Source organism: Medicago sativa, chromosome 2, assembly GCF_051527215.1.
Source record: "Medicago sativa cultivar Bolivia chromosome 2, Bolivia_mono, whole genome shotgun sequence".
In the NCBI taxonomy this organism is placed as follows: Eukaryota; Viridiplantae; Streptophyta; class Magnoliopsida; order Fabales; family Fabaceae; genus Medicago; species Medicago sativa.
This window is the reverse complement of record NC_140750.1, coordinates 56,827,894-56,839,349: the sequence shown is the minus strand read 5'-3', so window position 1 is coordinate 56,839,349 and position 11,456 is coordinate 56,827,894. Positions and strand designations below refer to the sequence as shown.

The following is an 11,456-nucleotide window of genomic DNA, read 5'->3' as shown; positions in this document are numbered from 1 at the left end:
TTAGTTTAACCAAAAAAAAAAATCAAAAAAATGCCACGCGATCAGAGCTCTAACACTGACTCTAGCGTGTTTGGGAACACGTTTTCTAGCTGAAAAAACGTGGTTTCACGCTTCCCAATGCGAAAATGCTGAAGCTCCAATTTGGAGCGTTAGACAAAACCACGTTTTGGAAATGATCTACCGCGGAAACAAACAGAGGCGTACATTTATGTATGTGCTATCGTCATCTAGTCTATTTTTCTTAAAAAAAAAAAAAGTTTGCAATTTTATTGAGACGGATAACTACATGAATTATGAAAATTCATAAAAAAAAACTAATGAAATTAACAGATTCTCAATTTAACTAATACTAATAAAATATTCGTGTACAATATTATCCAAGATCCAATTAAAATAATATCTCAAACCTTGAGGACCACCATATTTCAACAGGTCCCATGCATGTATAAATTTTATAAATTTATATTAGTATCCAATGTTTTTTGAGGGAATATTAGGTATCTAATTTTGTTATTTATTTTAAAATGAAAAATATAATATTTTAATATATAATATAATCAACTGATATATTTCAGTCAAAGAAACAAAATTAATATAATAGTTGAATGTAATTTATTTATTTTTTAAAATTAAATTAAAACTTTCTAGAACAAATAACACCTAAAGAAGAAAAAAAATCTGAGCCAGGTTCACTGAACAGTATTAACTCCCTGCCTCTTTTTTCCTCTTTCTAACCATTTTTTATTTGTTTCGGTATTCTTTTTTAATTATTGTAAGAACTAAGACCAGTCAAAAAATTGTACAGTAAGAACTAAGAAGGTGCTAGAAGAAAAAAATAAACAAAATAAAAATAAAATAAAATAAAAAAAATAACAGAGAAACAAAGAGAGGGAAAGAAAAGAAGAACCTCTCTAAAGCTATCGAATTCGCGCGATGCGATTACGGTGGCGGCGTTGGTGGCGTTCAGTTTTGTCCCCTTCTCCACCGTCCAATGCTGTGGTGGCTCCACCCTGTCTCCGCCGTCTGCGTCGTTGATGGCTTTGCAGATGACCTGGAACCCTAATCTCCTCACTCTCAAACGCAAAACTTCTCCTCCGTTAGGTCTTCGCAATCTCGGTAACTCTTGTTATCTCAATAGCGTTCTTCAGTGCCTCACTTTCACTCCTCCTCTCGCCAATTTCTGTCTCCGTTCTCTTCATTCCTCTCTCTGTAAGAATCTCCCTTCAATTTCATCTAATCTAATTTTCTTTAATTTCTGTAACCTAACCCTAATTTTACGTATTTTGACCTAATTTACGATTTTAATTTTTTTCAGGTGATAATTCTGGTTCATCGTGTCCGTTTTGCATATTAGAGAAACAAATTACGCGGTTACTCCGATTAGATCTTACTTCCGACGCGCCGACGAAGATCCAAAACTGTATACGGATCTTCGCGGAGCATTTTCGTTTTGGTCGTCAAGAGGACGCACATGAGTTTTTACGATACGTTATTGATGCTTGTCATAATTCGTGTCTGCGTTTGAAGAAGCTTAGAAGGAAAGGTGGCGGTGGTGGTGAGGGTGGAGGTTCTGTTGTGAAGGAAATTTTTGGTGGTGCTTTGCAGAGTCAGGTTAAGTGTTTATCTTGCGGATACGAATCAAATAAGGTTGATGAGATTATGGATATTAATCTCGATGTTTTTCATAGTAACTCCATTAGGGATTCTATGCAAAAGTTTTTTCAGCCTGAGGTTTTAGATGGAAATAATAAGTACAAATGTGATGGGTGAGTGTCTCTGTTTTTTTATCTTTTTTTAATTTCGATTTTTTGTATGTTAATTTTTTAGGTTTAGGCTTTTATTGATTGATTTTTCGGTATTGTTCAGTTGTAAGAAGCTGGTGGCGGCAAAGAAGCAGATGTCCATACTTCAAGCACCTAATATACTTGTGATACAGCTCAAGGTTGGTTGGGTTCTATTCAGTTTTCGTAGAAAATAGAGTTGTTTGTTCATATTTCGCTATGCTATAGGCTATTTGTTCGAATTTGCTACGCAATAGTGTACTATAACCACAATTTGTTCAAACTTTGCTATGCTATAGTGCTATAGCTGCTATTTAAAACACTGGTGGTATTGAAATGCATGACTATTGTAATTGAGTATTGCGGAACAATACCGATTTGTTCAAATTTTGCTACCTAGTGCTATAGCATCGCTATTTGATAACATTGGCTATATTGTTGTTCTTTGTTTTATATTTGCTTGTACTAGTTGTGTTTTGTTTTTGTATTGATGGTGTGTTGATGAATATGGGTTGTAGAGATTTGAGGGCATATTGGGTGGCAAGATTGATAAGGCTGTTGGATTTGAAGAGGTTTTGGTCCTTTCTAACTTCATGTGCAAAGCAAGCCAGGTATGTTTGGTATTTGTTTTGAACTAGTTACTGCGAAAGAGTGTCAGTTCAGTTTTTGCACATTGAGGCACACATCGACATGATAGTTGGTGTTTAAGCCATTCTACTTAGATATTTGTGACTGTTTCTTCCTTCAATATTGTCAACCTGTAGTACCAAAATTTGATATCTCGCTTGCCTTATCCAAATTATCCACTCAAAACAATAGGGGGAAATCTCTCAGCTCTAGCCTTCCAGTAATTTGCTATGTTTATTTTAGTATATTTGTTTTGTTAAGCAACAATGATTGATTTTACTGTTTCTTGTCATGTTTGTTTTAGCCAAACATGTCTTGCTTTTGTTTTGTAAATATTAATTATTATTATTATTATTATTATTATTATTATTGTTATTATAATAAAAAAGAATTAATCATGAAAAATAGATATTAAAAGATAAGAGGATAAGATTAAAATATTGGTGTTTGTTTTAGCCAAATTTGTCTTGCTTTTGTTTTTTAAATATTATTATTGTTATTATAATAAAAGAATTAATCGTGAAAAAGAGATATTAAAAGATAAGAGGATAAGATTAAAATATTGGTGACACACTGTTATTATTTAAACACATAATGGTTGCTTTGTAAAGAATCCTGTCAAATGAGATGATAAGTGTTTTATGGAAGATGAAAAAACTCATTATTGGAGATGCGAGCTATCTAGAGTGGTAGTTGACAGACTTTTTGGGTTGAATGAGAAAAACCTTTTGGGTAAGGTACTTTGTGGTTTTGGAATTTACTTTTGCATGAGATTGGCCAGAATGATTCTTATAAATGACATTGAAAGGTTTCCTGGTCATCTACTTTAGGTGCTATTGTTACAAAGTTTATTTGCCTGCCTTGTGTAGTCTGCTGTTTGTACATGGGATTTCAATATTAAATGGAAATCCTGTAATTATGAATTGGATAGTTGTCAAGGCATGTTGATTTGAAGAAGAGCTAGTAGATGGAAGTTTATCAGGTTTTTAAACTCAGTATATTGTAGGTTGGAGACCATAGGTATTGTATGGAAAAGTGTTGTATACTTTTATTGCTATTAAGATATGTTGCAGCTTGTTATATTCACTGTATTTGGCTGGAGCAGAGTGGTCAAGTGTGAAGAAGAAACTAGAAGAAATATCTGTCATTAGATCTTTTGTGGATAGGATTGCTATTATGTCTTGTTTGGTGATCATAGGATAGGATTGCTTTTATGTCCTTTGTTTGGTGATCATAGACAAATTTGTGAAGGTATTCAAAAGGATTATTGTATGGGTGAATGCAAACGTCTTCGTGTGATAGTAAAATACTAACTTTGCAATTTTATGAGCTTTGTAATCCCTGAGAAGTATGCAAATCATTACTGATAGTGGATCTGGAATCAATAAAGAATTCTAAATAAATATTCTTCAATCTTTACTGTGTTTGGTTTTTGTTGTTTAATCCTAGTTGATATTGTTATTAGGGCATATATACAATATAAGGTGCACTTGCATTTGAGATCTTGAGGATCTGGGCTAAGTGTTTGTGTGTGTGTGTGTGTGTGTGTGCATAAAAAACTTCTGACCTCTTTCATGCACTTGAAGTTTGATTATAGATCTATTTGAGCATGCACTGTCCAATATTACGTAATTATCAACTACTAGATGCTTTGTGGTGATATTTATTTGATTATAGATCTATTCATATGTTATACTCCACTTCTTTCTAACAATTATTTTTTATTTATTTTTGTGTGTGTAGGATCCGCAACCAGAATATAAGCTCTTTGGTACTATTGTACATTCAGGATACTCCCCTGAATCTGGTCACTATTACGCTTATATAAAGGTTTGTGAATTTATAAGTCCATCTGTTTGCAAATAATGTAGTCTATCCATTGATTTATGGTTATTGTAATTTTCGATTCTGTTCACAGGATGCAATGGGTCGGTGGTATTGCTGTGATGATTCTTGTGTAACACTTGCATCCCTGCAAGAAGTTTTGTCAGAGAAAGTTTATATTCTCTTTTTCTCTCGTACTAACCAAAGGCCAGCATCAGTTAGTAGTTCTCTTGCATCTAATGGTGTAAAGCCCCATCATTCCAATGGGAGTCAGGCATCTGAATCCCCTAAGGTTGATGTACAACTCAAAGCAGTGCAAGCAAAATCAGATTCTAAGCAATCTTCTTGGAAAGATATGCCAAGTGTATCTAAGATTGGTAAAGTTCCTTCTGGCTTGCGAGTGAAGTTTGGCATTAATGGAAGTTCAATTTCCAAAAGAAGTCCTGTTCCTGTAAGTCTCAATGGAAAAGTTGATGTGTTTAGTAATCAACCCTTACTAACAAATGGGCATGCAACAGATTCAGTTTCTTTGGAGAATGGTAAGAAAGATCCTTCTTCACCATTACCCACCAAGAACGGCTTTGACAAAACTAAAGTTGATGTTGCTAACAACTCGAAACGGAAGGAGTCGACAGTAACAAATGGATACATTGGTATTCGGAAGGAGTCGACGGTAACAAATGGATACACTGGTATTCGGAAGGAGTCGACGGTAACAAATGGATACACTGGTATTCAGACGGTTGATACCCATTCTGTAAAACTTGATCCTCCGGAAGATATTGATAGAAGCGAGGTAATAGCAGGTAGAGGGCCTGCCAACTTTAAGCAAGGAACTAATGGTGTCCCGAACAAATCTAAAATATTGGGGAATAAGAGAAAAGTACAGGAATCTCCATGCATTTTGCTTGCACAAGATGGTCAGTCTCGTGCTAGAGTTGAAGAAATGAAAGACATGTATGATACCTTAACTCAATCTTTATTTAATTTTTTCTTACTAATTTTACTTAAGGAAAATGCTAACGGCGCCCCCGGGGCACTGGACATTGGAAGTTGTGCAGTCAACTCAAAAGTCTAAAAAGTGTTATTTTCAACTTAAAACTTTCTTTTTTTCGCTTCCTTAACCAGTGCCCCCGGGCACTGTTAGCATGACCCTTTATTTTGTTATTGGACTTGAATGAAAACTTCATTCTTCAATGATGCCTGGATATGCTTTGTATTTTCTGATATATGTTGAAGGGTATCTCATTCTTTTGATGACGTTTCATAAACAAGTTTAGAATTTGGTCGTAGGGTTCAGACTGTCGAAGATAGTTAATGTTTAGTGTGTAAATGTGTCGAATTGATTGTCTTAAGAAATAGGCAAACGAGTGTGTAAACAATTTTTTGCATGAAAAAGATGGCAACCAGCATGAAGAGTTAAGTACAGAATGATTAAGCAAGAGATATCCATAGAAAAATAAAATATTTACATATTTTAGCATGTGAGATATTGAATAAAGAGACAAGGAACTGAAGAGATAAATTATGGAACAGGAAAAATTAGGTTATTCATTATATGTCTGATTTTTTGATAATGTTTTCTTTTAAATAATTCATTGTTCATCATATGCCTGATACTGATACCTATATTTTCAAAACCATCATTCAGTCTTGAGAAAGAAGCAAAGTCAGTTTTGAGGTCATGTGGCTGGACAGATAAGGTTGATGAGTTTATGCGTGTTAGAAAGAGGCTGCATGAAAAAGAAGCGGGGTGTTTAACAAGTGATGTAAAAAGGTAAGTTTGATCACACTGGCTCAATTTCACTTCATGCTTTGGATCATTAATATTTCAAATAAACATGACTGTAGCACAAATCTGTTAAAGCCGTATTCATTTTTACCATGTCTTTTTAAGTTTCCATGAGACTGAATTCAATTTCAAACTAGTTTAATCATTATGCAACGGCAGTTTAAGTTATATTTCACTGTCTTGCCATTGGATAAATATGTTTTAAGAAGTTGTATGGTCAATTGTGATTAGACGTTTGTGTAAAACTTTATTACGTTGTTGGCGTAAATTATTTAATTCTTTAACTAAATAATTCTAGATTCCAGGTGGAGTGTTTTAGGGTCTGTTAGGTTCGATAATGAGGGGGGATTTTAATAGGGGAAAAATATACAATTACATTTTGCACCCTTATAATATTCAAGGCCACATAAAATACGAGGATATATAGTTTGAAAATTAAACAAAACATTCGCCCCTCTCCAAATCCCCTTGCTTTTGCAGGAGAGCTAAAATTAGCTCAGGATCGATTTTGTTCCCCTCTCTTCCCATTCCCTCCCCTCCAAAAAATTAAGCCAAACCACTAAAATTTAAAATAATCATTCCCCCCCCCCCCCCCCCCCCCCCCCCCAAAAAAAAAAAAAACACGTTCTTGGCAGCGTTATCGAGATTGGATGGCTGAAGGCCTAAAATCTGGTATTTTATGCCACACCTTGGAGTCACCATCGTTCCCAAATTGGCCATTGTGGTGGCAAAAAATCCATCACTGCAATATGCCATGGCCGCTGGTAGGCCCATATTACAAAGTATACAAGACAAGAGGCAAAAAGGTAAGTGGAAGAGGAAGGCTCTATGACAATGTGGGTTTGGTGAAAACAGTTGAGGCTTAGAGAACAGAAGTGTGGAGGTTGTAACAGAATGCTTCTACATGAATGTCCACCAAATTGTCAAATTCGTCGTGTTAGCTGATAACTCAAAAGATTCAATGAACTTTCCTCTTCACTCTGATCCTGAAGGTGTCTATCTTGCTCTGGATCGCTGTGCAAAATTGCAAAAACATAGGTTTGTAGCATATGTGTTGAGCTTTGGAACCTCGAGCAATTTGGGTCGGGGATATCCTGTTTTGAGAAACATTGCTATATTCTTCATTGGCTTAATTCCATTATTCTCCACTCACCAAACTAAACTTTCTCAAGACCCATCTGTCCGCCTATGCCATTGAATCATCTGTCCTTCCTCAGCGAGAGTTTTGGTTTGCGCATCTTGGTTTGCAGGTTTAAGCCTGTGGGTTGTCTGTCACTGTTTTGCAACCTATTTGCCTTAAATGTTAGGTTGGAGCCCCTCCACAAGTCTACTGTTTTCACTGCTTCACTGTTCTGGCTGAAACCCACCACAGTACAACCTATCTGTCCGTGATTTTTTCTTTTCTTTTCTGATATTAGAATGTGTGCTTCTTCTGGGATCGTTTGAAATATAAGTATATAAAATAAACCTGCAAAGTATGTCCTCATTTTTGTTCTTTTTCTTGCTATCATAGATATATAATAAATAGTTAAATTCTTACTTCACTTATAGTTAAACGAGATTTTACTGCCTCTGGTTATAATTTTTGACTTGGATATGCACTTCATGCCATGCAGGAAGTTAATAGGAGATGCCCGGAGTGCTTTCAAATCACAGATTCCCGAGTCATTGAGAAAGGACCTGATTGCACGTCTCCAATCATTTAGCCAAGAAAAAGTACAATTTGAAGGGCCTTGATCACACGGTTTCATTGGTATGAGGTGATCTATACTTTTATTCTACTGATTTACCATTTTATAAACCTTTAGGTCCGATAGTGATTCATGTATTAAAAAGCCATTGATGGTTTTTATTTTTCCCAAAATGTTGCAGCATGTTGATCTGTCTTTGCCAGTGATGCCTGGTGTGTATACTGTATTACTAATTATCGTAGGAATGGTGGTACCCATACTGGGATGTGTAGTTTGGGTTTGTCACATACTGACTCTTTGAGCTAGTGCTGGCGTTAGTGGCTGGAGAACATGGAGAAACTGTGTCGTTCAAGTCTTCTCTACAGTGCTTTGTAATGATTTTGTAGGTGCTCCTTCCATATTTGATATAGAAGTTCAGATTTCATGTTTTGCTATATGTTCTCTTTCTCCGTGGAGGCTAAGAAGTTTTATTTAATCGTTGAGGAGAGTATACGGAATTCTATTCATTTTGTACAATCTGTTTTAGTTGTGTACTGGAGCAAAGTCATATTTTTCTATAATGCTGCTCTACAAATTTTGCATCTTAGATGAGGCCTGTATATGGCTTGTGGATACATATTACCGACTTTATGATTGTAGTTTTTGGTATCAGGTGAAAAAATATTAGTCCGTGATAGTGGACGATATTCCAAAATTGTATGGGTTTATCACTCAATTTGGTAGATACAAGTACAGCACAGCCTAATAAAAAAAGCCTAATACAATCATTTCATAAAATTTGGTAGATACAACTGGATATGCACTTCATGGTTTTTTTTTTTTTCAAAAAAAAAGCCTAATACAAGAGTCGCAGACGCTTTGATGTCAAGAGTTTAAAAAATGTTTATTTGATAAACATTTTTTAATTTTTTTATCAAGATATATTATAAAACGTTTATATAAAGTTTGTATGATAGAAATACATCATTTTTAAAAAAGTGTTAATCTTATTTGATTTTTTAAAGTAATCACAGGTAATTGTATGATTTAAATTGTTTTAAGAATATAGTTTTATTGAAAAGAACGCATTGTTGATTTAATTATTTAAGTTCCTCTCAAGATTTAAAACGGTTGCACGTGCATCCAATTAAATCATTCATCTTTTAGGTATTTTTTCAATATTTTAAGATTATGTCGCTGGCAATATTTGATTGGATGTAGTGTAAAAAAATAAACACCGCCTATGCATAAAAATTAATCTCTTTTTTCAAATGCTAACAGTGATAATTCCTTAACGCCATCAATAGGCACTTTATGCCTTTTAGAAATGAGACACTGTGTGATAAAAAAATTTGTGATAATTATTTTCTTCTTCTTTTTATTAGTCAAGTCAAAAACAATAGAGAGAAAAAAAAAAACATCGAGTATAATAGAGGGAGTTGTCCAAAAAATTGTTACTTTTTATCTAGATATATCATGCGTTATTTTACCTAGAAATGCTATAATATTTGACAAACGTGCTCAACATGCTACTAATTTTTAGTATGTTTTAATTTAGTTCCTCTTTTTATTCATGTTTTGAAATTATTATTTACTTTGTAAGTTCTATGCCTTTTGTCCTTAATTTACATTTATAAATTGTCATTTATGTGGCATCATGAAGAGTATGACATCCCCTCTATTAACTTAAATTACACAAAGTGCAGGGTTTCCAGATGATTGAGCTTCCAATTGACCCTCAAGCAGGGGTTAATAATACCTTGAACGGGATCTAAATAGTGGTGGATGTGGACATGTGGTGTTAATTTGATTCAACGTATCGTGATGCAAACAAGGTAGCAGATGCTTATGATGTGTGATCGATGAAGGTTTTTGATCAACCTTTGAATCAAATCTCTCAGGTTTTTTTTTTTTTGGTGGGAGTTTCTACTCCCAGGTTTGTTCCATTGTAGTCTTTGGTGATTAGCACCTTCTTTTCTAAAAAAAAGTAAAAAATAATAAAAAAATAAAAAGAAAGCTTGTTCGTTTATTATAGGAAAATCACATTTATGACAATATTTTGAAGTACAATACATAATCTTCAATCATCTTATGAAGTAAGACGAATGAGGATAGCACTAGAACATAACACTAAACATCACTAATTATACAAAGTATAGCATAGGAAAAATAACCCATTCAACCAAGAACAACACACATTTGAATCTACACTATAAATAGATTCTTCTTCCAGTAGAAATTCAACTTATTTGGTAACTTAGCTTATCGATCAAGCTTTAGGCTTGCGAAGAAGAACAACCGAGTTGATAACATCATCCGTTGGATGAAAAATTGTAAGCACGTCAAAATTTACCATATCATTCTCCTCAACAATAGGATACAAAAAAGCTCTACTCCCTTTTGCACTTCTTACAAGCAAAACACCACCTTCCTTCATATACTTTCTTATATGTCCCAAAATCTTCACTTTTTCACTCCTACGCATACCAACAAGTGCAGCCAAAAAAATGCAATCATATTGCCCTAACCTCTCCTTAGCTTCCATAATATCTTGTGTCACAAATTTCATCCTCTTTTCAAGTGCTTTATCCGAAGCCACAATCTTGCTAGCAACCTCATTAGCTTTCTCATCAATATCAAAATTATCAAAGTGAGTTGATTCCATGTGATCAGTTGCCAATATAATTGAACTTAGTGGCATTGGACCAGATCCTATAAATGCTACTTTTTTTGCATTCACAACACCATTCTCTTGGAGGATTTTGCTCTCATAGTTTGCTAGTTTAACATAGTTTCCATGGTAAGGGAAAAGTGTTAAATTTTTCACTGGATTTGGTGTTTGGCTAATGAAAGTTGAGAATTCAAGCTCTAAAAGCCCTTCTGCTTTGCCACAAAGGGGAATGAGGCTTTCACGCATTGTCTTAACCTCTTGTGGTAAGGCTTCAATCTCAATGGATGAAGGGAGGATGCAAAGTTTGACTAAGTGAGTCAAAAGGGTGTTAACCTGCTTTGAAGGCCTAAGAGATTCTAGCTTAGAAATGGTTGCATGAATTTGCATGATTTGAGATATGAGAAGCTCTTGTGGGATTTCAGCTTCAAAATTGAAGGATTGGAAAGATGCCATTGGATTGAATTGAAGTAATTTTAGTAGAAGTTTGAGAGAATGAAAGATAGAATGGAATACACGATTGGTGTTTTGCTTGTGGAAAAATGAGAGAAGGCTTTAACTATTTATAGTTGTTGCATGGGCTTGGAAAAACATGCAATTATTGTTCGAATGTTATTTGATAATAACGGTTGCTTTCTGAAATCTCTAATGGTCAATAGAAAAGCATGGTGTTTCATGCCTTCCAAGATTAATTAAAAATGTAATCTTATTGGGTCACCCCTACACAAGACAGTGATAGCTTGATATTATTATTTTAAATTTATTTGTTTAATTTTGTTGTAAAAAGTAAAAGGGTTATGATTGTAAAAAAATATACATTCGATGATCAGTTTTAAAATTTCTATTTATTTTAAGAGTGTAATTTAATTGCGATAACAATGCCCTCTCAAAAAAGAAATGTGAAGTGAATTTTACACAAAAATTCAATTAGATTTGACTATTTAAATATAATTATTTGTCAACATACATACACATTTTTTTTTTGTGTGTATAAAGTTCGTTTTCTGACTCGTGTATATGAAAAGATATATATTAGAAGAGATTAATACCTTAAGTAGATATGTGAAGGATCAATCTCCTCAGTTGCCTGCATC

The 11,456-nt window shown here is 34.2% G+C and overlaps 2 protein-coding genes across 3 annotated transcripts; one reads left to right on the top strand and one right to left on the bottom strand.

The window, feature by feature from the left end:
* The first annotated feature begins 882 nt into the window (after positions 1-882).
* On the top strand, positions 883-8,409 carry UBP25 (ubiquitin-specific protease 25). Of its 2 annotated transcripts, none has more exons than XM_085745263.1 (9): positions 883-1,209; positions 1,316-1,766; positions 1,867-1,942; positions 2,300-2,392; positions 4,152-4,238; positions 4,327-5,189; positions 5,884-6,009; positions 7,641-7,777; positions 7,897-8,409. In XM_085745263.1, exons 1-8 carry the CDS (start codon positions 1,035-1,037, stop codon positions 7,759-7,761), a joined length of 1,992 nt encoding a protein of 663 aa, XP_085601389.1. In that variant the 5' UTR covers positions 883-1,034; the 3' UTR covers positions 7,762-7,777; positions 7,897-8,409. The 2 variants fall into 2 exon arrangements, with proteins under 2 accessions (XP_085601389.1, XP_085601388.1); XM_085745262.1 differs by having other exon boundaries at positions 7,641-7,784.
* Positions 8,410-9,699: 1,290 nt separating this feature from the next.
* On the bottom strand, positions 9,700-11,204 carry LOC146949199 (nicotianamine synthase-like). The gene has a single exon (XM_085745264.1). It carries the CDS (start codon positions 10,816-10,818, stop codon positions 9,964-9,966), a length of 855 nt encoding a protein of 284 aa, XP_085601390.1. The 5' UTR covers positions 10,819-11,204; the 3' UTR covers positions 9,700-9,963.
* Between the last annotated feature and the right edge of the window lie 252 nt (positions 11,205-11,456).